Raw genomic sequence first — 27,399 nt, 5'->3', positions numbered from 1 at the left:
ATATGGATATTATTAATGATATGAGTCTGAATTGATAAGCATAGCATGGGATTAGTTAATTCTATTTTAAATCTTATTTACTATTTCAAAATACATATCTGGGTTGCTTTTTTGCCCTGTTATCTGTTAATTGATACCACTGTAATGGCATAACTGGTCGCACAGGAAGATGCATTTTAAGATACTAATGTCCTTGGTGTATTATTTTAACTTTCAGAATCTCAAGACGCCAGTTTCCAAAATTTGATGCTGAGCTGACTATTTCTGATAATCCAATATTCCCTGTCTCAATTCAAGATAAAACATTTATTTTTGTTAGACTCCCAGAACAGGATGCTGGTTCTCAACCATCAAACAGTAATCATCACTCTCGTAAGTATGAACTTCTATGATAATGTAGGGTTAACTATTTCATATGTGTTATATAGTTCTCAACTGTCTAGTTGTAGCTTTATTTGATGATAAGGTAAACACTGGCATAGAAACATTAGGTACTTTGTTTCTGGGCCACACCTGGCGGTACTCAGGAATTACTCTTGGCTCTGCACTCCGAACCTGGGTAACTAGTGAGGCAAGAGCACTACCCATTGTACTGTCTCTCCAAGCCCCTCAGTAAATATTTGTTGAATGAATAAATTAGGTAGATGATTCGTTTACAATAAAGCCAAGTCCCAGTAGCGCTGTCTGTAGCACTGTCCTCCCATTGTTCATCGATTTACTTTAGCAGGCACCAGTAACATCCGCACTGTGAGACTTGTTACTATTTTTGGCATATTGAATACAACACGGTAACTTGCCAGGCTCTGCCATGCAGGCAGGATACTCCCGGTAGCTTGCCAGGCTCTCAGAGAGGGATGGAGGAATCTAACCTAGGTTGTCCGCGTGCAGGGCAAACACCCTACCTGCTGTGCTATCGCTCCAGCCCCAGTAACCCTAGTTTATTTAGGAGAGGGGGCCAGAGTAATAGAACAGCAAGTAAGGCGCCTTGCATGCTGCTGAACAAAATTCGATTCCTGACACCCACTAATGGTACTCTGAGCCTGCCAGTATTCCTGAGTGAAGAAATTCCTGACTAGGAATAACCCCTGAGCACTGCTGAGAATGGGATCCACCCTGAAAAAACCTAAACCAAGTTTATTCAGGAGAAAGCATGCCTCAATTCCTGTGAGGTTTTCCTTTTACTGCAATTTGGAAAGGAAATAAACTTGGTAGATTGGGGGGTGGGGGTGGGTGTGTAAACATAAAAGGACAGCAGTGAGCAGTGATCTATCTCATCCACGTCCCCCCTCCCTCCACGTTCGGTAGTCCCAGACCGTTTCCCCACTCCAGGGAGGTCGATGGCGATGGGTAGGCGGAGGAAGGAAACGAGGGCCAGGCTGGTTGGTCTTAGTTGCAGTTTATTCCAATCCTCTCTCCATTCACTCCTTCCTCTCCTCTGCCTCCCCCAGCCCACTCTTACAGTCTCATTTATGTCATGGAGGGCCCAGGTTCTTTCAGACCTGTGACCCCCAGGTTCTCTCAAGTCTGTGTTTCCCTGGTACTCTCAGGCCTGTGTTCCCCAGATTCTCTCAGGCCTGTGTTCCCCCCCAGAGAGCCCCGAAATCTCCTTTTATTGATCATGGTACCTCTCAGGGGCGCAATACAGTGATGTCATCAAAAGGAGTTACAGGAAGAACATTGAGGCAGCAAAACATACACTGTTTCTTTGCATCTGCAGGCCAGTAATTTTGGCCTCCGGAAAGAAGATACAAAACCAAAACTGAAACCTTTCTTGAGCTACTAGCACTTGGATTTGCATCCCAAAGACTAGTCTGGCTAGAGCCTGGAATCTACATTCCAAAGATCAGGCCTGGCTAGCACCTGAGATCTGCATGTCAAAGATCAGCCTGGTTTCTGTGAGAAAAGGAAAACTGCCTCTTAAAATAAACTGAAATTATTTACTTAAGGCAGTTTGAAAGGGAGAAACGGTTCAGCCTCATCCAAACTAGTCAGGACACATGGGAAAGCCCCGCTTCCAGGACAGATTCTCATTTAGCAGATCAACCCACCCTAGAATGGAGTCCCCTGGGTATGTTTCTCCTCTCCTATAAGCATACATAATGTAATCATTTTGTATGGACACAGTAAGAAATATCTTAAGCTTATAGAATTGCTCTCCTAGGGCCATCTCGATCTCAGACTACAGTGCTCAGGCCAGATAGTCTTTGCTATCCCTAGCAGGATCCTAGTCTCATCATTACTTTTGGATCATGACAGCACTTGCCTATGATCAAACTCTTAACCTATAGTTAAGAATTGTGGCACTTTGGCCTGGCCCATCTCGATGCCAGGGTAGCACATAACTTACTGCTTGCCCTGTTTCCATCTCGTTGCGACCCTGCTTTTGGGGATGCTAGGAAGTGAGGGCAACTGAGGCTTAAATTGAGAAAGCAGATGCCCGGAAATGAATAATATTCAACGCCAATTAAATCCTAATTTACAAAGTATAATATTAACTGTCTTCCTGTACCTATGCAAAAAGGACATTGCATTAAACTATTCAAAAGACATAAGGAGAGGAGAAAGGCAATATTAACTTACAAGTTCAGTGTCCTAGAAGGATCTGACCTTACAAATTAACAGATTCCGATTAGGGGAGAAGTTGATTAACTGGTTGGGGAAGAGAGCACAAAGAAGTGGTTACAGACAAAAGGAATGGGAGCACTGTGATGGGTATAACCTGATAAACCTAAGCTTTTTGGCAAGGGAGAAAGAACAAATCAATTGTTATCCTACAGGTGGGGGCAGGGAATAAAGTTTGACTGTCAAACTGTTACCAAGTTCCTACCAGTTCTGTTTTACTGCATGGAAAGCATGTTCTGGGTGATGGCAATTTGAGGGAGATAAGAAAATGCATGGTTTAGGAGTCTGCGCCCTTCACACTTGCCTTGGCACTCTGCCATTAGGAAATGAAGAGCAGAGAGACATACTGTGAGTGCTGAGGGCATTCAGCATGTTGCAGGCACTGTATGTATGTTGATTTCTTGTGAATAATAGTATTAATTTATCTATTGCAAATGAGTTTACTTAAATAGATTCAACCTTTTGATCTTTATTTGTATTATAAACTCAGCAAACTTCTTAAAAACAGCATATTGCTTTATTCAAAATTGAATTAGTGAAGATTTAAATTGCTATTACGAGAAGGCCAGGATATGGCTCTGTAGTGGAGAGCATGTGCCTTGCATGTATAGGGCTCTGGGTTCTATCCCCATTACCGAAAAGAAATTATGAGGACTTAATGCAGGTGCTGCAGTTCTTAAAGGTATATATCTTTCCTACTTAGCTGTTTTCACTATTGTGAAACTAAATGAAATGCAGTTATATTTTTCTCCTCTGTCATTAGTCTTAGTTCCTTTAGTTAGTGACCATTCACTTGTTACCATTTTGGTTTTTCATTTTAAATGGGATCACATAAATGCATCGTATTTTATAACATGCTTTTTTTTTTTTTGGTTATGGGAACAATTTATGTTCCTTAAGTAAATTCAGATAAATCAAAAGTGTTTGAAGTAAAAATTAGTATTTCGCAGTACACATCCTTTCATGGCTGGAGCCCGGCAAACTGCCAAGAGTATCTCGGCCACACGGCAAAGCCTGGCAAACTACCTGTAACGTATTCGATGTGCCAAACACAGTAACAACAAGTCTCACAATGGAGACGTTACTGGGCCCGCTCGAGCAAATCGATGAACAACGAGAGGACAGTGACAGTGACGACAGTGACATCCTCTCAACCATCAAAAATTCATAAAAATAATGTACACAGTCAGAATTGGGAATTCTATTTTTTAAAACATTATGTTATCCTTATATGAACATTATTTGTTTTGAATAAATTGGATTATAAGTTACCTAATATTTAAAAATTTTTAAATTAAATACATTGAAATAATTAATAGCTTATAGTTTTCTTACACAGTGATCTGAATACTAGACAGTGCTAACATAGATGGAGAAAATGACTCTCAAATGGTTATAAAACTTGCCTTATTGGCCATTTCATTTAGATGTACATAAAACATAATTAATTTTATATGTTGCTTCCATTCATTACATTAATGATATTGTATAGTTTTTTTAAAAATGTTATCCATTTTGAAATGGCAGCAGAGTTTAACTGCTGCTGTTTTTTTTTTTAATCTTAATTAAAATTTTCCTCTGGAAAATTAGTCTCTAAGAGAATTGAATTAATACTCCTTAGAGAGAGAGGTATATAGTACTTTTTCATTAAAAATTGATTACTTTGAGTAAATTACACTCATTATCGTATAGTACAGAGACCTAAGACAGCTTTTATCATTGCGATAGCATTGTTAAAGCATGAGGAATGTGTTATCCTAGAATCAATGAAATATAATGTGTGTATTGATCTCTGAGATCTAGAGAGAGTGGAAAAGTCAAGGTGCAAGAACAGCACAATTCTGTACCTATGAAAGAAAACAACATTTTGTAAAGGTTGTCCTTTGGAGTTTCCTATACCAGATCAACAAAGGTTGGGTGGGGGCGAACTGAACCTTAGGCAGGTTTTAGTAATAATCTTCGGTTCATCTGAAAAATTAAGGGCTCAGCAGAGTAACTAATTTAGTTTTCCTAGAGCAGGGTTTTTCATTTCTCTGTGATTCATCTGCTATGAGGGAAGGCCCAAAACTGGAATGGGGGTCAGCTGCATTCAACGCAAGAGCCTTAGTCCCTGTACCTCTGGCCCAGGGTTAAACTTTGAATTGCCTAATCAAGGGGAGGTCTAGGAGTCCTGGGGTGAGGCAAGAATTGATTGGAGTGAGGGTGGAACACTGAGGCTTGGGAAAGTAGCTACTTCCTGGCAATTACCTCCCTGTTTTAAATTGATTTGTATCAGCTAAGTATGACCCTGGATATAATAATATCAGCCTCAGGGCTCAAAAGATAGTACAACTGATAGGGCACTTGCCTTGAATGCTGTGGATCCAGGTTCAATCACTGGTATCCCATATGATCCCCAGCACTGCCAGGAGTAATACCTGAGTGCACAGCCAGGAATAAATAACACCTGAGCATCCCTGGATGTGACCCCAACACTTAAAATAATAATAATAATAATAATAATACCAACGTAGGGCCAGAGCAATAGTATAGTGGGTAGGGCGTTTGCCTTGCACGCAGCTGACCCGGGTTCATTCCTCCGCCCCTTTTGGAGAGCCCGGCAAGCTACTGAGAGTATCCTGCCCACACAGCAGAGTCTGGCAAGCTCCCCGTGGCGTATTCGATATGCCAAAACCAGTAACAAGAAGTCTTACGTTGGACACATTACTGGTGCCCGCTCGAGCAAATCCATGAACAACGAGAAGACAGTGCTATACAGGGCTAATACCTGCCTCATGAGTGTGGGAAAGATTTAATTAATATGCAAAGGATATAGATTCTTTTTTTTTTTTTATTGAATCACCGTGAGATAGTTACATGCTTTCATGTTTGGGTTACAGTCACACAATGATCAAACACCCATCTCTCCACCAGTGCACATTCCCTACCACCATCATTTAAGAATCTATATCCACCATATTGGTGGTGGATATAGATTCTTAAATGATAACTCATTAAAATTAGTTCCCCTATGTAATTCTGTCACTTGTCATTTTGTTCTTTTGCTCATTTTTAAAATCCAGCATTTACAAATGATCATTGAATATGAGCGATTAAATTACAGATAAGGTGCTTTCCTGGAGGGTGGTTAACTTCTTTGTTGAGGATGGAATGTCTGGAACCTTCTCTCCATTCTGCTCACTTGCCCTAGCTGACAGCAAATGTTGATGTTCCCAGGTTGAACCAACATTCCATTTGGTCAGGTGTTTTCCTGGACCCATCAGCAGAAAAATCTTGTGTTTCCCCCTAAAAACAGTGTCATAATGTAATCCTCTATGCTTTTTTCCCCTCTTGAATTATCAGATTTATATTCTGCGGTAACAACTTTACTCAAAGAAAGTGATCTACAAAATGCAAAAACATCACAATTTATTGCATTTAGAAGGTAAAACTTTTTTATAATATACCATTTTTTAAGTTAAGCTTTTTGTTCTCAAAATTTACTAATGTTGATATTTTCTGTGAATGAGAGACTCATCATTGATCACTCGGAACTGTCTTAATTTGAGGTATTTCTTTGTCAGTCTTGGCAGAGGACAGTTTCTAAACAGGGCTGTTTTTACCAAATAGTGTATTTGGAAACTCATGGGAAATCTGAGTTTATCAAAGATTTTTACTAAGATGAAAATGACAAGATTTGAAAAAAAAAAAGGACAAAATTGAAGATGCAGCTACATGCTTTGCATGTATGAGGTCCTGAACTCCACCAAAATACACAGACTAAAGATTTGAAAGTATTAGATTAGTAGTTCTCAACAACAACAACAAAAAGAATCATAAAATATTTCTTTTGGAGATAGTCCTGAAAATGTTGTATAATTGTTAATGATAGAAACTGACACATTCACAAAGGGGGCATGTCTACATCACCCTTGACCCCATCACCCTTGACCTCAGTATTTAGAGAGAAGATGGTCAGAGAGGAAAAGAAATCGGGGTGTGGGGGGGATGGAGAGGGGAGAAGAGAATAAGTAATGATTGAACAGGCATCAGGGCTTCAGTTATACCAGTGATGTGAGGGGTGTAGCCATAAACCCCAAAACACAGATTCAGCAAAACTGAAAACATGAGACCTAAGCAGCAGGCAAACTTTGTCTGTTAAATGTGTCTGTCAAGTTGACAGGTGGGGGTGGAGTGGAGTTGGGATGGGGAGGGAATCTGGGAACCCTGGTGGAGGGATTGAGGGGTTGGTGTTGGATTATTGTAGGCCCATAACTCAGTTATCAGCAACTTTGTAAATCATGGCTCTTTAATAAAAAGTTTAAAAAAAAAAAAAACAAAGAAACTGACACAAACGTGGCCATTGCTCATATGTTTCAGACAAGACTGTGATGTGATCAATGCCTGCTGCTGCAAACACTACACGGGCCGCCTCACCAAGTGAGTACTTTCAGGAATGGGGACTTGGAGGACATCCTTCCTGGTGTCGCTGTTCTTTTGTGTGTTTTGACATTTAGCATCTAGAGCCACAAATTAAGGGGTTTCCCCTCCTTATTTGTGAAATCTAATTATCTCTTCAACCTTACATGCTGTATGTCTTTAGAAATGGTTCAGTAGTCCATGTAGTAAGAAAAATAAGGGGTAAAGTCTTTGCAGTTTTCCAGGCTGCCTCTGTAGCTTATGCATGATGAACAGGGGACTCAGGAGGATTTTTCACTTGTGTTAGTGTGTCCAGGAACTTAACAACGGGCTGTCTGTAGAGAGCCAACTCAGTGAACATATATCAGAGAAATAGCAGTGTGGAAGTGTTTACACGGAGAGAAAATGAACTCACTTTTCAGGCCTTTATCAACACCTGCAGTTACTGAGTGCAGAGAACTGAGGGATGTGTATATAGTAGGAGAAATTAACTCCCTCTGTGATAAGGAAAGGCACAAAGACATATTAGGAAGCCTAACACAGTTAGGTCTAAACCACTGCGGCTAGGGCCAACCATTCTCAGTCCTTCACTGTAATCTTGGGAAGTTGATTTCCCCTTCCCATGTGTTTAAAGGAAAAATCCTCTTGTAGAATTACCTTCATAGAGTTGTCGTCAGAATGAAATGATGTAATTTACCCAAGACACTGTGATCGTGACTGGTGTAGCACTTAGCTTTCATTCCACTTGCTTCTCTAGTTCTGATATGGTGTCACAACTGTCTTCAAAGAAATATGTGTAAGTGCTATAATAAATAGGTCAGTGATAGAAAAAGCTGGAGAAGAAAAGGGATGAATTTAAACAGCCAAAACAAGAAAGATTTTTTGGTATCTTTGAGGATCTAGAGAGGATAAGAGAGGCATCCACACTTAGGCCTTGATGTCCAATTTGAAACATGGCTGGGAAGTACCATTGACTGCCCACTCAGTGTGTGGGCAGTCAGACTGTGCAGCTGGAGTCAGGATCCTTGCTGACAGTAGACAATAAACGGTGAAGAAGAGTGTGTAGAAATTATTTTGAGAGTTGTTCATACTATATGGGACTTAATCCTTAAAATAATATCGAGGGTTTCCGAACTTTTATACTGTATTATCATTTTCTAACCTAGAGACCACCGGAATAGATTTGAATTTGGAGTTGGTGACAAAATTTGTTGTACCAAGAATGCATATCTCTCCGATGTGCTCCCTGAAAGGACTCCCAACAGTCAGCAAGTTAATGAACTAGAAGCCAGTGGCAAAGACTTTCACAGTCCTCCTCATGGTTTTGCTAAAAATAAGCTTGACCTTGAAAGTGGTATTCGACTCTGCAATGGAGAAATATTTTTTATCACAAATGTAAGTAATAACAGAAAAGTGATGCCTTTTTACCTGTTAGTGATATTTTCTTTACTTGATTTTTTATTATCCTAGGATTGAGTCAGAGTCTAATCATATCAGTGTTGACATTTTCTCCCATTATTTTTTAATTTAAAAAAAATTTTTTTCATTAAAGTTGTTCACATTGATTACATTCAATATTTCAACACCAGTCCCACCACCGTTACTCCTTCCCACCACCATTATTTCATATTTTCCCACCACTGTTCAAAAAAAGAAACAAGGCAAATGACATAACGTATTTAGCAAAGCGCTATTTCTGTGATTACGGCTTACATATAGAAGTGTTCTCCTTGAATTTGTTCTCATTGTACAGACACCGTCTCAAACTATAATCTTCTTTAAAAGCTGTGAGGAAAAGGAAACCTCAATTAGTCACTTAATCACTTAACTTCCCGTTAGTCGTCGATTTGCTCGAGCGGGCGCCAGTAACGTCTCCATTTGTCCCTGTCGCGTGCTAGTGTAGCCCAATGGCATCTCTTCGCTCCGGGAACATGGAGGGCCTCAAACCAATCGTTCATGACCTTGACAAAGAAGTCTGACCATCTGGTAGGTGGGCGGCCACGCGGTCTCTTGACATCCCGTGGAATCCAATCAGTAACAGCTCTAGTCCAACGGTCGTCTTTAAATCTCATTACGTGACCAGCCCATCTGATTTTCGACACCTTGGCAAATGAGACAGCGTCCCTGATCCTTGATCGTCGACGGATGTCAGAACTCCGGATTCGTTCTCTCATTTGAGTGAAACGTGATATTCCAAGCATAGCTCTTTCTATTCTTCTTTGGGAGACCTGAATGGCGTTCTCATCTTGTTTGCGTAGGGCCCAGGTCTCTGAGGCATATGTTAACATATGCCTACCTCAATTAGTATATTCTGATTATATGGTTGGGCTGGAGTGATAGCACAGCGGTAGGGCATTTGCCTTGCACGCAACCAACATGGCTGACCTGAGTTCGATTCCTCCGCCCCTCTCGGAGAGCCCAGCAAGCTACCGAGAGTATCTCGCCCGCACGGCAGAGCCTGGCAAGCCACCCGTGATGTATTCGATATGCCAGACACAGTAACAACAAAGTCTCCAATGGAGACGTTACTGGGCCCGCTCGAGCAAATCGATGATCAACGGAAGGGCCTTTACCTTACCTTTACCTTATGGTTAGTGCAAGATGCATGACAACTCAGATGATTCTCATGGTTCTCCCTAGAATCAAACTAAAGGTTGGTTTCATAGAGCAAAAACTTCCATGTGTGTTCATTAAAATATTGGAAAAGAATTTATATTACAGTTTAGTTTGTGCTCATTATAGGTTTGATTTTACACTGGGGAGAGTTGGGCCGCACCTGGTAGTGTTCAGACAGCTTTTGGTTCTCTGCTCATGGGAATCTCCCTGTGACCATGTAGTGCTGGGCATCAAAGCATGTGCTCTGTCCACTGAACAATCTCTCTGGCCCTTGTATATTTTGCTCGAGCGGGCCCAGTAACGTCTCCATTGGAGACTTTGTTGTTACTGTGTTTGGCATATCGAGTACGTCACGGGGAGCTTGCCAGGCTCTGCTGTGCAGGCAAGATACTCTCGGTAGCTTGCCGGGCTCTCCGAGAGGGGCGGAGGAATCGAACTCGGGTCGGCCATGTTGGCTGCGTGCAAGGGAAACGCCCTACCGCTGTGCTATCGCTCCACTTTTTAAAATTTTTAGCGACTTATTGAACATACAAACTGTTTTTACTTACAAAGTATTGTGTTTTGCCTTGAATTCAAAGATACAATACCTTTACTTTGTTTTGGAAATAGGATATAACTGATGTTACTTACGCAAGGAAAAGATACTTGACCATTAATAACATGGTTGGCTTGGAAGTGACTGTGGATTTTCATAAGCTAATGCATCATTGTCACATAAAACATGCTTGGGCAAGAACTATTCACACTTTTCAGGTAAGAATGCTCTTTAAAAAATGATTTAAGTTAGTTGCCTCACTTCTTCCTAATTTCAGTTTCTTTGTTTTGTTGTTGTTGCTTTTCTTCTTGTTTTTTGTCCATCCCCTCCCCTTTCTTCTCCCCTCCTCTCCCCTCCCCTCTCTTTTTGGTGCCACACCTAACAGTGTTCTAGTGCTACTCCTGGCTCAGTGCTTCGGAGGTTGCTCCTGGATGTACTCAGGGGCCCATGTGGTGCTCCGGAAACCATGTGGTTCTGGGGATCCCACCTAGAGCGCTTGTATGCTATCAGTGTGCTCTAAGCCTTTGAGCTCTCTCCCCAGTCCTGCTTTTTCTTTTCTTAAAGTGGAAAATACATAAAAGTGCAGAGGATACTATGCAGAACTAACCTTTTGTTTGCTTCAGTGCTTTCTTTATTTTCAGTATCTAAGAGATTCAGATGAAAGCTAAGGCCTCCCCCTCCCACAGGGGCACAAGGGCAAGACTCATGGCTGAGCTTTCCTCTTGCATCAGGCTCTGGTGTTGCCGGACGTGACTTTCTTACCCAGCTTATCTTTACTTAAACTTTGCTATTTGGGCACTGGGAGGATGGCTCAAAGGCTGCTGAATGCGCTTTGCTTGTGGGAACCCGGAGTTCAGTCACTGATACCACATGGTTTCCTGAGTATCACCAGGAATGACTATTGAGCACTGAGCCAGTGAAAGCCCCTGAGTACCCCTGGTGACCCTAAAACTAAAATAAACAAAATGGATATTTTGTTCACTGTGGATATTTTGGGGGGCGGGTGTTTAAATACTTGTTTCTCAAAATAAAAAAATTATTTTTGGGGGGAGGGGTCACACCTGGAGATGCTCAGAGGTTAGTCCTGGCTTTGCACTCAGGAATTACTCCTGGTGGTGCTCAGGGGACCGACCGACCATATGGGATGCTAGGAATTGAACATGGGTCGGCCGTATGCAAGGCAAATGCCCTACCTACTGTGCTGTTGTGCCAGCCCCAAACATTATTTATTTTAATTGATTTCTTTTGATTTCTTGGCTATCTCTTAAATCTTATGCCTGAAGCAAGTGCCACATCCGCCTTCCCCTTGCGTGGTTCTTCCCGCTCTCTAGTGACTTTTGGAACAGGGAATGTGGCTCAGAGTGGAATGTACAAGCTCTACAAGTGCAAGGGCTTGAGTCTTGTCCCTGCCACTGCATATCTCTCCATACCCTGCACTGCTGGGCATAGCACCCACAACTGAAAAACCAAAAAAGTCCAGATTACTTCTGACCTGAGCCTGTGCATTCATAGAGAAGCAAGGTTACCAAGGTTTCTATAAGTGGTAATATATAGTTTATGTATCTTTGCAACTTGATTTTTCTTTTTGCTTAATCAGATTTACTGGGAGTATAATTTGTATCACTGTCACTGTCCTCCCATTGTTCATCGATTTGCTCGAGCGGGCCCAGTAACGTCTCAATTGGAGACTTTTGTTGTTACTGTGTTTGGCATATCGAATACATCACGGGTAGCTTGCCAGGTTCTGCCGTGCAGGCGAAATACTCTTGGTAGCTTGCCAGGCTCTCCGAGAGGGGCGGAGGAATCGAACTCGAACTCGGGTCGGCCATGTTGGCTGCGTGCAAGGCAAATGCCCTACAGCTGTGCTATCGCTCCAGCCCATAATTTGCATATGCATTTAAATTATAAAGTTGGGTGAGTTTTGACAAATGTATATCTCTTCCTCCCCTTCTGTGGAAACTTCTATTTATCAGGTTAAAGAAAAAAAAAAACGTACTTTATTCCTTTATTTTATTGGGATGCTCCCCTACCAGTGCTCAGGGCTTTCTCTTGGCTCCGTGTTCATGGTCCACTCCTGGTGGTGCTTGGAGGACGTATATGTCATGCCAGGGATTGAACCAGGATCAGCCACGTGCAAGATAAGCTCCTTACCGCCTGCACTCTCTCTCTTCAGCATCTCAACTTCTCTTGGGGGGTGGGGGTGGAGGGCACATCTGGCTGTGCTCACGGGTTATTCCTAGCTCTGCACAGGGATTATTCCTGACATTGTTCAGGGGACCCTATGGAGTGCCAGGGATCGAACCTAGACCAGCAGCATGGAAGGCAATTACTTTATCCATTGTACTATCTCTTTGGCCCCCTGTTTTTATTTGGAAATAATTTTAGATTTATAGAAGAACTGGGGAAATAGATTAGAGATTCCCTCATTCCCCCGCCCCAGCCTTTTTCAATTTTAACATAAAACTATGACTTACTTGTTAAAACTAAGGAATTACTGTTGGTGCAATTCAGTTAGATTCTTCCTTCACTTTAACCAGTATTTTCACTCATGTTCTTTTTTGTGTGTCAAGATTTAATCCTTGACACCATATGGAATTTAGTAAGAGCAACATGCTTTTAAGCTCTGTACAAATACTGTTGATTTCTCTTAAATCAGATGTGACAGTGTTATTTATTTCATTGTTTTGGACTCCTTTTTCTGGTGTTGGCATGTTTAAGTGACAAAACTGCATTAACTTACATTTTGTCACGTCCTCTAAAGGTGGACGTTAGTTGGCATAGGTATTTTAGTGTTTGTTTTCAGGAGGGGACTCCAAACTGGTGCTCAGAAAATCTGAAGGAACTCAGGGATTTTCCGGGATGCCCCTGGAGATTCTTGGAAAACTGTGCGGAGCCAGGAATTGAATCTGAACCACACAAGTTAGACTTGCCGCGTTGTTTCCTGGTTCCACTAGGGTTATTTTTTGGTTTTTGGTTTTAATATAGCAGTTGACTTTAGTTCTCAAAATTACTTATCTTATTGAATCACAATGAATTGCAAAGTTATAAGTTATTCATGATTGAGTTTCAGCCATAGTGCCTCAACACCTTCCTTCCACCAGTGTCTCCAGTTTCTCTCCCCTCATTTCCCAGCTTGCCTTTATTCAGGCATCTTTTTTCTTTTTTCTTTTTTTTTTTTTGGGGGGGGGGCGGGGCTGAAGGGAAGTCACATGGCGATGCTCAAGGGTTACTCCTGGCTCTGCACTCAGGAATTACTCCTGGCAGTACTCGGGGGACCTATGGGATGCTGGGAATCGAACCCAGGGCGGCTGCGTGCAAGGCAAACTCCCTACCTGCTGTGCTTGCACTCCAGCCCTTTTTCTTTTTCTTTTCCTTCCCATTAGGCATGGTGATTTACAAGAACTTAAACTCCAATCTTTCAGTTCTGGGAAATGTTCTTTAAAAAATTATTTTAATTTATTTTGAAGTAAGAACAGGTTTTTATTTGTAGGTTTGGAGAGAGGGAGAGGGAGGGAGAGAGAGGGAGATGGGAGGAGAGAGAGAGAGGAAGAAGGAGAGGGGGAGGTGGAGGAGGAGAGGAAGGGGGGAAAAAGAGAGAGAAAGAAAGAAAGAGAGAGAGAGAGAGAGAAACATGGGCTTTTCCAGAGTGGAGAAAGAGCCCCAGTACATTAAAGTATGAAAGTACACGTGTCAAGATCTCAAGAGGGAACATGTATGTGGGCGACATGTGCTCATGTACCATGTACCCAGGCAGGCTACACGTTGTGCCTAAAATATTTTTATTCAGGTGTCTTGGGTGGGGATGTGACTCCAGCAATAGAGCCCTGTCTTATCTGTGCGACCCAGTTCCACCCCCTCTTGCACCCCACCCTGTGCCTCCAGCACTGCTCTATGTGCCACCCCCCACCCCAATTTTTTTCAAAATATTTTTTATGCTCAGTTTTCTGGTTTGATTTCCTAGAACTTAGCGGGATGCTGGCATTTCAGAACTGGTTTCCTTTTTTTTTTTTTTCCCCCCCTTTTCTTTCTCTTTTAAGTTTTTTGGTCACACACGGTAATGCTCAGGGCTTACTTCTGGCTCTGTGCTCAGGAGTTACTCCTGGAAGTTCTGGGGGAACCATATGGAATACTGGGGCTTGGCGCATGCAGGACAAGTTCCTTCCCCACTGGACTATCTCTCCAGCCAACCCCCTAAATTTCTTATCTTTAAATCTCTCCATTTTTCCATCTCATCATGTTGCTGTCTTCTGAGAAATTTTTCTCAAATTCATAGTTCAGTGTTCTTTCTGTTATATTTCTGGGCCAGTGAGTGAAGTGGTCTTTATTACTACTGGGTAGAGATTGGAGTAGTTATCGGGGTGCTCCTTTTATTGAGTCTGGCTCATATTTCGTGACTGAACAGCATCTCTTACCTCAGAGTGTTCATGATTGTTGTATTGGCAAGTTTGTTTCTTCCAAGTTCAGGTCAGCAAATAATGTATGAGTAGGTCTGTGCTCTTTGTGTTTGGGGCATGTCAGTCCAGAAGCAAAGAAACCTGGTGTTGTGTAGAGTACATACAGTTGGGAAGAGAATAGAGATAAAGACACCATTTTTAAAATAAGGTAAGCTTTATATATTGTATTAGCAGGTGATAAATGCTATGGAAAAGCTGTGGGGTGGAATATAATAGTAAATTGGGGGTCAGATTGGGCCTCATGGAGAAGGGGGCATGTTGAAGGAGATCAAGAAGTTAACCTTGTGAGTATGTATTTGGGAGAACATTATAAGCAGAGAGAATAGCAAGGCCAAAACAATTAAATTAATGCTTATCATTCATTCAAGGAGATACTGAATGAAAAACCACGACAAGAATATAAAGTCCTAATTTCACAGGACTTGTAGTCCAGTGAAGAAGGCAGATGCTTACATTCTGGCTGGTGAAAATTTAGTGATAGAGCTAAAACGAGGTTCTAGAAAATCAAGGATGGAACAGCGAGGTCAGATGGAGACCACGGACTGGGAGGGTGCTGGCAGGCACACACAGAAGCCCTTCTGCAGGATGGAGCATGGTTCCTGGGGAGAAGAGAGAGGGAGGGAAGCGTGGTCAAGATTTTCTCATGAAGAGCCAAATGAATGAGCCACAGTTCGGAGTTGGAACTTCATTTTGAGAGCTTGGAGCCATCAGTGGGTTTTAAGCACAAGTGTAAGTTTAGATATGCAGTTTAGAATTGGCACTGGGGCTTCTATCATGATTTGATTACATCAAGTGTGGACATAGGCAGGTTCTTAAATTTTTTTCCTAATGTTATTCAAATGATGACTAAGATCTCACCTAAAGGGGGAGCCTGGGGCACTTTGATGGTGGGGATATAAGGTGACTATACATCAAAACCATAACCATTGGCAATGTAGAGGTAGCATATTAGGCAAGGTGCTTGTCTTGTACGCGGCTGACCCAGGTTCCAAATCCAGCATCCCATCTGGTCCCCTGACCACTGCCAGGAGTGATTCCTGAGTGCAGAGCCAGGAGTAACCCCTGAGCATCTCCAGGTGTGCCCCCTTAGACCCCCTACACACACACACACACACACACACACACACACAAAGATCCCCAAACCATAAGCATTAATATTACCATAAACACATGGCCCAAACTGTAATTTTAAAGAGTGTGGTAAGGGAGTGGGGTGGGGTAGGGTGGAGGAAGGGCATCTGAAGACAGATGCTGACTCTGGTGGTTAGGTGTGGACCTGAAACATTATTACCCGAAGCTTTGTTTTTAACAGTATTATAAATCAAAATGACAAACAAAATTGGGAGTGGGGAGTAGGAAAAAACTATAAATCCAAAGGGAGAATTGGTGCTACCTATTAAGCATTTATACGATGGAATATCATTTAAGTTAATTTCCAAGATGCAGCGGCATTGGGGGAAGTGTTTATCACCCTTATTATCAGTGCTGTTGGCTTAAACTCTCTCTGGGGATACAGAAGTACTTGCTGTGAACAAGCTGTTTTTCATTTTTTGGGGTGAGAGGGTTGCTTTGTTTCTGACTGTAGATCTCTGTTTTTCTACGTGCCCTGTCTTGTCTTTTGTCTCTACCTGAGTTCTCTTTTGGCAGGATAATTGTGGGAACCTTGAGGGAGATTGTTCCTCCTAGATCTTGGCGCTGAAAAGACTGAGACTCCAAATAACTACAGAATTTAAAGTGTTTTTTAGTGTTACACGGTGACACTGAGCAGTCTCTTTGCTTGTTCGGGGTTTGCTATCCCTGGCTCATCGTTCTCTTTGTTTTATTATTTGTCTTGGTAACAGTAATAGTGGTTCAACAATGGAAAAACAGAAAAATAAGGGAAATATCATGCATAGGCCCTGTATTTGAAAACAAGCAGATTAAAATATAGGCAGAGTTTCCTTCCCCTTTTTTTATATGACTTATCTACGTATGTTCATTTATATACTTTTGTTTCCATTTATATACTTATATTCATTTTTTTAAATTTTTTTTTTTTTTTTTGCTTTTTGCGTCACATTCGGCGATGCACAGGGGTTGCTCCTGGTTCTGCACTCAGGAATTACCTCTGGCAGTGCTCAGGGGACCATATGGGATGCTGGGAATTGAACCCGGGTCAACCGCATATAAGGCAAATGCCCTACCCACTGTGCTGTTGCTCCAGCCCCTCATTTTATATTTTTTAAATGAGTTTATACATAGTTCTTTATATTTATATATATGGTTTAGGTCATATATATAAAGAACTATATATGTGGTCTATAAAATTTTGTTGTATGTTTGCAAAAATATCGGTATATCTAAATACTTGATGTATATAACAAACTCATAGGATGGAGATATCACGGTCATGGTCACGGTCCTCCCGTTGTTCATCGATTTGTTCGAGTGGGCCCAGTAATGTCTCCATCATGAGACTTGTTGTTACTGTGTTTGGCATATCGAATACATCACAGGTAGCTTGCCAGGCTCTGCCGTGCGGGCGAGATATTCTCGGTAGCTTAGAGATATATGTTAAATATGTATAAGTCTCAGAATTTATGCTATTTCATATGCAGTTTCATACAATATCGGATATTTCAAGTGTCTGTCTTGTTATGTAAGTGAGAGGGAGACATACATTTACACCTAAAATGCATATAATTGTTTCAGAAATCTTTTGTTGGGGGAAATTTATTTATTTATTTTTTTCTTTGCTTTTTGGGTCACACCCAGTGAAGCTCAGGGGTAACTCCTCCTGGCGGTGCTTGGGGGACCATATGGGTTGCTGGGAATCGAACCCGGGTAGACCGCATGCAAGGCAAGCACTTTACTCGCTATGCTATCACTCCAGCCCCTGTTGGGGGAGATTTAGAAGTAGCTGCACAGAGGGCCAGCGATGTAGCTCAGCGCCAGAGTGCCCGTCTTGCATGCAGAAGGACTGGGTTCAGTTCCCTGGCACTGCGAAAAGAATTAAGAAACTGAAAAATGCGGGGCTCGCAGGTACCATGAGGTTCCCATGCACTCACTGCCGGGGTGGCAGGTACCCTGGAGCCTGAGCCCGTTGCTCTGTGTTAAGTCTCCCAATGCTGTGTCCCCTGCAGGGCTCGGAGGAACAGACCGTCGTGTATGTGGTGGGCCGGGCGGGCCGCCAGCACTGGCAGCACGTGTACACGGCGGTGACCCGGGGCCGCCGCCGAGTCTATGTCATTGCCGAGGAGTCTCAGCTCCGCAGTGCCATCGCCAGGAACAGCATCCCCAGGAAAACGCGTTTGAAACACTTTTTGCAAAGCCAGCTGTCTAGAAACTGTGCCTCTGCGGCTGCAGGCGCCGCCTCCGCGTCAGAGAGCTCGGGGGACAGCGTAGGACCCAGGGGCACAGGGGATAGTGGGGGGCCCGGGAGCACAGGGGACAGTGGGGGGCCCGGGAGCACACCACCGCCAGCCTCACCGATCCCCAGCACACCGCCGTCCCGTTGGCCCCCTGCAGTCGCCGCCGATGCCAGGCCCAGCGGTGTCCCCGGGTCCTTACCACCCGGGGACCTGGACGAGATGTTCCCTTTTGCTGAAGGATGGAGGTGGCCTGCGCCCAGTGACGTGGGTTCAGATGAGGATCTTGCAAACTCTCGAGTGTCCAAGAGAACCGCGGGCACAGATGACGATGCAAGTCCCAACAAAATCCAGATGGTAAGACTGAGCCTGCAGCGCGCTCAAGTTCTCCTTAAGCGATGCCGACTTTCCTGTCCTTGTCAAGAACTGGGCGCTGTTGGGACTGCTGCGCGCTGCTGCGGGACTCCACAATTAAGTGCTCCCTCACAGCTGCTCATGCTCCCACTCTGCTGCATCCTGCTGACCTCAGCTTAAGCCACATTGACCTTTCTGATGCTGCGGGAGGCTCGCACCCACGCAGCTCGCTTGTGCTGTTGGGAGTGTGCATGCCCAGAACAGTCTCCAGCCTGTGCCTTTCTCCCGAACGTCTCCTTTTACCCTTCAGGGGCCTACCTCTCACTGCTGCTTGTTCCTTATTTGTGGTTTCCTGGGCCACATCTGGCTGCCTGGACACAGCCACCTCCTCCATACAAAGCCAGGAGCATGGGCATGTGCCCCAGCCCGCTATCTCTCTCTCCCTCCCTCCCTCTCTTCCTTCCTCTCTCTTCCTTCCTTCCTTCCTTCCTTCCTTCCTTCCTTCCTTCCTTCCTTCCTTCCTTCCTTCCTTCCTCCCTCCCTCCCTCCCTTCCTCCCTCCTTCCCCTCCTCTTTCTCTCTCTCTCTCTCTCTCCCTTCCTTCCTTCCTTCCTTCCTTCCTTCCTTCCTTCCTTCCTCCCTCCCTCCCTCCCTCCTTCCCCTCCTCTTTCTCTCTCTCTCTCTCCCTTCCTTCCTTCCTTCCTTCCTTCCTTCCTTCCTTCCTTCCTTTCTTCCTTTCTTTCTCGGGTTTTTGTTTTGTTTTGTTTTGGGGCCACACCTAGCAAATGCTCAGGGGTTACTTCAGGCAGTACATGAGGGCCCATATGGGTGCCAGGGATCGAACTCCAGTCAGTTGCATGCAAGACAAGCGTTCTACCCACTGTACTATCTCATCAGCCCCTTTAATTTATTTTTTAATCATATAAATTTATAGAAATTATTTCAAAGTATGTTTTTAATACATTGCAATGAGACCTTAAAAAAATTGTACCATTAGAATATTGTTCTTTACTTAGAGCCCCCATGGTGCTCCACTCAGAATTCCTTGCAATCACTTTTGGTTCTTTTGACAGTTTAGAAGGGAAGCTGACTTCTACTGAACTGTACTTGGATCTTTAGAAATAACCCAAAGTCATTGATTTCTAGTTTTTTGAATTGGGTAGTACTACTTTTTTGTGTACAGTGGAGGGGGGCAGCCATAGTGCAGAGGGGTAGGGACTTGCCATGCACATATCTCCCCCACCCCCCGCCCCAACACCCCAAGTGAAAGGGGCATGCTATTGCACAATATCTCCAACTTCAGCTCCAAGAACAACTTAGGAATTCTGGCTTCCAGCACTGGGATGAAGCACCACGGGAGGAGAAGAGAGAGCACCAGTATGATCAACCATTTACCGGGCTGTGTTATCCGGGCCAGTGTCCACGTCCTCTCACCCCACGCAAGGAGAGTTTTCTGAACACACACCCCTCAAAGGGCACATTGGGGTAGTGTTGGCAAGTTAGGTACACACGTGATGGATAGCTGGAGCACAGCATGCAAGTGACAGTTTGCACTAAGGACAAAGGAAGAGCTCAGGGTAAAAAACACATGCTTTTGTGAAGAGATTGCTGCTTTTGTCTTTTGGGAGTTTTTTGGCCGTACTAAGGACTTTTGGGCGACACCTAGCATGCTCAGGGGTTATTCCTGACTCTGAAGTCAGGAATTACTCCTGGCAGGACTCAGCCAGGCACCATATGGGATGCTGGCGATAGAACATAGGTGGGCCACATGCAGCCCTACCTGCTGTACCATTACTCTGTAGCCCCAACAATTTGACATTTTCTGTATAAGGATGTGTCATGTCTAGAAGACCAAATTCAGTGACAAGCGTTGCCACATAACTTCCTTCAGATTAACATTATGACCAAAGAGCAAGGTCAGCAGTTAAATTCCAATGATCTAATGAACTGAGTAACATTGCCTTCTTGGGCCCTTGGGCAGAACCAGTGGTCAGTTGGACGAAAATCATGAGTGAGGTACCTGTGTGGCCTGAGTACTGTGTGGGAGCCCCCACCTACCAAAATACAAAAGGACTGTATTGTGCTTATTTTTTTTAATGTTCCTATCATTAGAAACTTCATGGTAACCATACAACCATTGACTTGTCCTTGGAAATCACTGCGTAGTATCAAGAATACACTTGTGGCATTATCTCATTTAGGGCTGGCATTTGGGGCAAGCAGCCTAGGCAGTGAGACCTATAGGCCTTTGTCTTAGAAGAACAAAGAACTCTTGCTGCCATCTTGAAATGTTTCATTTTCAGAGGGCCCCACATTTCAGTTTTGCAGAGGACTGTGGGGTTATCTAGTGAGTCCTGCTTATACCTTTAGGATTTAGATTAATATACATACTCATTCAGCTAAAAGTCACTGCCACGTGCCGGTGTCAGGAATACCACTGAGAGAAAATGTGCCATAAATGCGTCATGTCCAAGGAGTGGAAGTATATAGGGTAGGCTGACTACATCTTTACCAAATTAACTCTGCTTTTATTGCTCTTCGGACAGGTGGAAGAATCACCTCATGTGTCTTCTAGACTTCTGAATATGAGACTGAACAGCTTAACCCCAAGACAACTTTTCAAGCCTGCAAATAATCAAGAAACTTGATCTTATTGTTGATTGCTCAAAATATCTTCCTCTTTTCCCCATTTGACACAAAGTGAACATCAAGATTAAAAAGGAAGTATATAGCTGGTTCTATTTTAAGATGTGTGTACTGAGAGATTTTTAAGTCCATCTGATCAAAGAACAATTTCATCATTTCTCATGAGAACAGAGAACACTGGATATAAATGAGAGAAAAAGATATTTTTTTAATTTTCAAAAAAAGTTTTAAAAGTTTTTTATAAGCCTGATTGACTTTTGTGATCATTGTGGGTGATCTTTGCCAGCGGACTGAAACCCTAGTAAGGATAACCTGTAACTGACTGTTTCGAACGCACATCCCAGACACCGAGTCCTCTCAAGGCCACTGCTTGCTCCATCCACTTGGGACATTTTCCTGGAAATTCTTTCTGAGCTGTGAGAATATTGATTTTTGATTCTGTCATACTCTGAGAGATCATGGACATGAAACACTGTATAAAATTCAGTTGTACTGTATTGATCTGATATGCATACTTAATATATTGCAATATGATTGGCACTGTAGAATTAATGTTTCTATCATGTTAATTATTCACTTGGGGAACACACTGATTTGACAATACTGTTTGGAAGAATTTTTATTCTGAGTGATTTAATATCTATAGCACTGTCACTGTAGCACTGTTCTCCTGCTGTTCATCAGTTTTCTCGAACGGGCACCAGTAAATGGCTCCTGTGAGACTTGTTACTGTTTTTGGCATATTAAATACATCACGGGTAACCTGCCAGGCTTTGCCATGTGGGCGGAATACTCTCAATAGCTTGCCGGGCACTCTGAGAGGGGTGGAGGAATTGAACCCAGGTCGGCCGAGTGCAAGGCAAATGCCCTACCAGCTATGCTATCACTCCGGCCCATAATATCTATATCTATATCTATCTATATATACATGTTTAAACACATATATAATCTCATATATAAAATCACTCAGAATAATATATGTACACAAAGAAAAATTTATGCTCATCCCAGTTTTTAAAAAAAGTCTTACTGATCCAATTCACAACCATTTGAGAGTTCAACCGTTTGAAGTGTACAAAATACATAAAGCAGTTATTACTACCTTCACAAAAGTTGTACATCAACACCTTAGAATTTAGAATATTTTTAATTCTCCCCAAAGAAATTCCAGGGACCAGAAAGATGATCCAGCTGGAGGGGCTCCTGCCTTGCACTTGGTAAGCCTGGGTTATTCTCCAACATTTCTTGTGGTTCCCAAGCCCTCCAGGAGTGATGCCTGAGAATAGAGCCTGGAGTAAATTCTGAGGACCACAGGGTGTGGCCAATCAAAACAACAAAAGAAACTCCACCCTCATCCCCAGGCAGCTGCTAGATCTACTAGATCACTGTGATTTGCTTAAGTGGGGCCTTTAATATAAACCAACCCATACATTCTGTGGTTCTGTATTACTTCATTCACTGCGTAATTTCAAGTTTCATCCTGGCATAGAGGTTCCAAAATTTATTTTACCTGTCCAGAGCAAGGCTTCTAAAACTTTTTCCTTTTGTGACCCCATTCTTGCCCCAGAAGTGTAAAATGGGTAAGTACTGCCAGAAACACTTCTGATTTATTACTCATTTGATTTTCAATCAATTTTTGGGCGAATGTGCCTTAAGAACCTTCCATAGTTGCCAAATTCATCATCTCCACTTGTAGTTATGTGATCTCATAAAGAGTTTCAGATGCTAGAGTCCAGAAAACTAAATTATATCCAAAGAACCAAACCAAAAAAAATGCAATTTTTGCTTTTTAAAATCACTGTTTATTCCATTTGGTAGAGGGTTTTTGCCCATACAAATATTTGCAACGATTTTTTTTAATTCCCCCAAAACCATACATAGACGATAAATACCATGCTATTAAAGTATTAAATTTGTACAAAAATACTTTACAGTTTAATACTTGTCTGTTACAAATAAAAATACATATTTAAGTGACTCATGATCTTTTTTTTCTTAACATAACTCTGCTTTATACTTTCTTGCCCTGGAAGTTCTGAAATAAGATTGAAATAATATATTTCTTTTCACAAAAAGAAAGGTGAACTTTTTCCTTAAATGAAGGACACAGTGTTCAGATGTTCCTAAGCAGTAGTTTGAATCATTGACCAAAGGAAATTGTTTGAAAAATAACTGTTTCAGAATGAAGATTCTACAATCAATATACAGATCTATTTTTTTAATATTCACTAAATAACAGTTATTAGTGTAACTATTCAAAATATCTGAACAAATGAAAACAGTTGCTGACGAACATTAAAAGCAACTGTCACAGTTTATTGCTTTGAAGGATGGTAATAATTGGCAATGCATTTTGGGAAAAATGTATTTACAATTTCAGTAAGTGGCATGGCTCAGAACAAAAGACAGTCCAGTGTCATTTTTTAAAGTATATATGCTGTACACCCCTCAATATAACCAGTTTTCAAAGCATATCAAGCAGTATGAGTTTGATTTGTCTATCAAAAAAAAACCCTCATTTTAATAGACTCTTCATTCTCTTTTAAAGTCTTAGCTGTGAATTTAAAAAATAAGATGACATACCTAATTTTCAGTGTTACTAACCACTCTAATTCATTATCAGAGATTTTCAGCTATTAAAAAATGTGTCCTTAAAAAAAAACAAAACAAAACAGGTCACAAGACATATCCTGTTTGATCATCTGTTGCATAGGGAATAGCATACATCTTAGCTAAAATCATTCCTATACTTGGGCAGAACATTTACCACCACCTATTATGGTCTCCTACGTGCATCATTGCTGAAACATGTCAAGTAACTTAATCTTCTACCTCTCCCCCTCCCTTAGCAGCAGTCCCTGTGGGTCCCCAAACTCTAGTTCCCCTAGTAGAGCCAGTTTTAACGAAAGCTTTTTCTTGGTTATGGTCTAACATGGATGACTTACTTCTTTGTAAGAAACTGATTTCAAAGTGAATTTAAGGAAATCATCAGTATTTTTCAAACAGACATTTCTCTTTTTAAAAAGTGATAGGAAGATGAACTTGTAAAAAAATTTCCTCTGATGTTAATTGTTTGTGAGGGGGAAGAGGGTGCTTACCTAGTGTTCTTTTTCTCTACCATTGGGCTAGACAGGAAGTTACCTGTACCATTGTGGTCACCAGAAAAGCAACCTTTTCAACTTGAAAAGGGACATGAACATGAGCCATGAGAGAGACTGAAAAGACCCCTGTGCTTGCAGTTAATGCCACGTGATTATCTGTGCTTCGAGGTCACAGAAATCTTAAAGGGATTTTCTTTTTTCTTTCTTTTTTTTTGTTTTGTTTTGTTTTTAGCACCATGTAGATATTGTCTTTTGTCCTGCTTTATAAAAAGCGTTGCTATAATGTATTAGTGGGTTCTCGTATCTCCAAGTTACCACCATGGCTAGGCTGTTGGTAAAACACATTGTTCTGTTCACTCCATTCTCCTGGGAGAGGCTGATCTATAGACTTCTGGGAAGGGAGTGGGTTTCTGCTGATCACCAGGTCTAGCTTATTACCGGATTCGGCTATGAGGGGCACCACAAGGCAGCAGTCAAAGTCTCTCGTCCGCACGTGATTCACCTGGAAGGTTAAGAAGGGCTGTTAGGAATCACTGTTATCATTGTTAGGGTCACAGGAGTCCAGCAAGCCCAGAGGACCATGTCAGACGTGATGCCTGTGGAGAGGGGATCTCTGCTCTCACCATGCTAACGTGGGCTTGGCCTATCCTACAGGGCCCCTGCGAGCAGGGAACAAAGACACAGTCCCCATCCTGAGGTCAAGAAGAGCAGATCAGTTTACCCCTGACAGGAGCACCAACAGTTGGAGGAAGGAGAGGCGGGGTGACCAAGAGATTTCCTTGAGGTCAACGTAAGACTAGATTTTTCTTGAGGTCTAGCTTGGAGGCAGTTATGTGTGCTCTTGACCACGAACTCCCTCTCAGAAGTCGCCCTGTCTCTCCTTAGCACATTGCCTCCCTTCATTTCTCTATTCTTCATCAACTTGCCTGAAATCACCCACACACTGCGTCTGCCCCTGAATTTCACATTTCACTCAGTCTTCTTAGGTCTAGGACTTGGCCTTGATCTTGTACATATGCCCCGCCCCCCCCCCCCCCCCCCCCGTTCAGTTCCAGGGTGGTCTTTGGTGATCATCCTCATTGGCCTTTTAGCAGTGCTGCTTTCCACACCCATTAACTTTTTGTTTTGGGGCCACATTTGGTGATGCTCAGGGGTTACTCTTGGCTCTGCACTCAGAAATTACTCCTGACAGAGTTCTGGGAACCACATGGGATGCCGGGGATCGAACCTGGGTTGGCCCGGTGCAAGACAAATGCTCTACCCACTGTACTATTGCTCCGGCCTCTCCCAGTCTTTCTTTTGGGATAGGATCACACCTGGCAGTGCTCAGGGAACCAGGCAGTACAGGGACTGAACTACATCCCCAATGTACAATGCATGCATGCAACCCTTCGAGCTACCTTCCTGAATCCCTCCTAACCTGAAACAAGGGCAAATGGGAGCTCACTTGTCAATCAAAACTCTGAGGTGCTAAATAAAATTCTTTCCAAGATCATACCTGTAAGAGCCTATCATAGGGCTTTAAGCCACCGAGATCTCCAGGTCCAGCCGGGCGAATATTTTTAACATACACTCCTTTCTCCAGCAAGCCGTCCGCAACACTGAACCCAAAGTCCTCCATGTCAGAGCTCTTGTACAAGGTCACCTGGATAGAAGAAAATGTGAAGCAGGCATTGAGCTAGGCTGAAAACTTCTACTGCTTGCTAATAAAACTCTAGTTTTGCCCAACTCACTTCAATAAAATGCTGGGACTGTAATAAATAAAGAAACTACCCAAACTTGCAGCTTTCCAAACCCTTCTCCAATCGTATCCTTTAATGTTTCAAAAGTCCCAGTCAGAACTGAATGAAAGGAGAAGAGATCTGTTGAGGAGGCTGGTCTTTTTCTTTCAAATTGTAGCCAACAGCTATTTGTATACATATGTAAGAATTTCCCCAGGGCATCATCATCACCACCATCACCATTACCGTCATCACCATCACCATCATCATCATCACCATCACCATCATCATCACCATCACCATAATCATCATCTTCACCATCATCATTATCATCACCATCATCATTATCATCACCATCGTCAGCATCATCATCATCATCATCACCATCACCATCATCACCATCACCATCATCATCTTCACCATCATCATTGTCATCACCATCATCAGCATCATCATCATCACCATCACCATCACCATCACCATCATCACCATTATCATCATCAGCATCACCATCACTATCATCATCACATCAACATTGTCATCATCATCACCATCATCATCATCATGTTGGAAGCAACAAGGGAAACTTGGTTCTTGTGGACAGAGCTAGAAGCTTCCCCGCTGCCCGCTCTGCCTATTGCTGTTGAGCAGAGGACTCAGTCTCTGGCTTCTCCTATGAGCAAGTTACAAGAAGTCCACCCTTGGACTTGGCATTGTGCCCCCACCAGTATGTCAGATATTGAGAAAAAGTGCATGAAAGTATCTGGTAGTGTTTCTGTAACATACCCCATGCCCTGTAATCTGGCATGCACAGTTCCCGTGAGTACCTGCCCAGGGCTGGGTTTAATAACTCAAGACACTTGCCTCCTAACTGCTGGCCTCAGCCATTACTCTGCAGTGCAGGTCAGCTCTGGCCCATAAAGCATTCCACTCTTTCCTCTGCATAAGTTGGTCTGAGGAAGCATTCGTACACTCATCAAATGTTCATGGAGACCCTATCTAAACATGTTTCTGGGAGCTGGGGAACAGCAGGGAATGAGAGGGCAGAGCCTGACATCAAGGCAAATGCACCAGTGCATCCAATTCTCTAAGCCCCCACCATGCCAGATGCCTGAGGGACCTCTGAGCACCTGCCACCTGAGGTGTTTCAAGTTGGCTGGGTTTCAGCAGGGCTTGTCAGATGTCCTCTGCAAGATCGGATGCGCACTGAAAGCCATGACGGCAACTACTTTTTAAAACCCTACTATTAAAACAAATCTTTTATCTCAGTTAGGATGCATACAGGCTTGTAAAATGTCTGAGCTGTACAGGGCAAAAGGTGGAGACTGAAACCTCACAGTGGGTTAACTCTTTCAGATGGAGTGGTTTTTCTCCATGGAGGTACAGAAAGTGAACCAAAACCAAAAGGGCCAGTTTGTTGCTTTCTGTATAATTGAATTGAGCTCAGTTCATTCCATTCATACAGTTGTCCGAGTGGTCACATGAGAAATAAACAGGTCCAAAGATGCCTATTAATAAAAGATGGGGCCCATCTATCTGATTCCAGACACAGGGTTTTTTTTTTTGGGGGGGGGTAGGGGTAGGGGGGCACACCCAGTGGTGCTCA

The 27,399-nt window shown here is 42.8% G+C and overlaps 2 protein-coding genes across 13 annotated transcripts in view; one reads left to right on the top strand and one right to left on the bottom strand.

Moving 5' to 3' along the window:
- The window catches only part of HELB (DNA helicase B), a 37,964-nt gene extending 16,935 nt beyond the window's left edge, over positions 1–21,029 (top strand). The window contains exons 7-14 of the mRNA XM_056130778.1: positions 218–372; positions 5,965–6,046; positions 6,982–7,041; positions 8,187–8,415; positions 10,246–10,389; positions 17,748–18,134; positions 18,255–18,329; positions 20,872–21,029. Of these exons, the coding sequence (XP_055986753.1) occupies positions 218–372; positions 5,965–6,046; positions 6,982–7,041; positions 8,187–8,415; positions 10,246–10,389; positions 17,748–18,134; positions 18,255–18,329; positions 20,872–20,973 (1,234 nt within the window). The 3' untranslated portion in view covers positions 20,974–21,029. The remainder of the gene's footprint in view (positions 1–217; positions 373–5,964; positions 6,047–6,981; positions 7,042–8,186; positions 8,416–10,245; positions 10,390–17,747; positions 18,135–18,254; positions 18,330–20,871) is intronic.
- A 2,835-nt stretch (positions 21,030–23,864) lies between these two features.
- The window catches only part of GRIP1 (glutamate receptor interacting protein 1), a 798,871-nt gene continuing 795,336 nt past the window's right edge, over positions 23,865–27,399 (bottom strand). For all 12 annotated transcript variants that reach the window (XM_056130719.1, XM_056130715.1, XM_056130718.1 and 9 more), the window contains 2 exons: positions 25,571–25,717; positions 23,865–24,574 (listed from right to left, as the gene is read on the bottom strand). In XM_056130719.1, the coding sequence (XP_055986694.1) occupies positions 24,350–24,574; positions 25,571–25,717 (372 nt within the window). In that variant the 3' untranslated portion in view covers positions 23,865–24,349. The remainder of the gene's footprint in view (positions 24,575–25,570; positions 25,718–27,399) is intronic.

This window comes from Sorex fumeus, unplaced genomic scaffold (genome assembly GCF_029834395.1).
Source record: "Sorex fumeus unplaced genomic scaffold, SorFum_2.1 ptg000081l, whole genome shotgun sequence".
Taxonomy (NCBI): Eukaryota; Metazoa; Chordata; class Mammalia; order Eulipotyphla; family Soricidae; genus Sorex; species Sorex fumeus.
The sequence above is the reverse complement of the archived record's forward strand: the minus strand, read 5'-3'. Positions and strand labels throughout refer to the sequence as shown.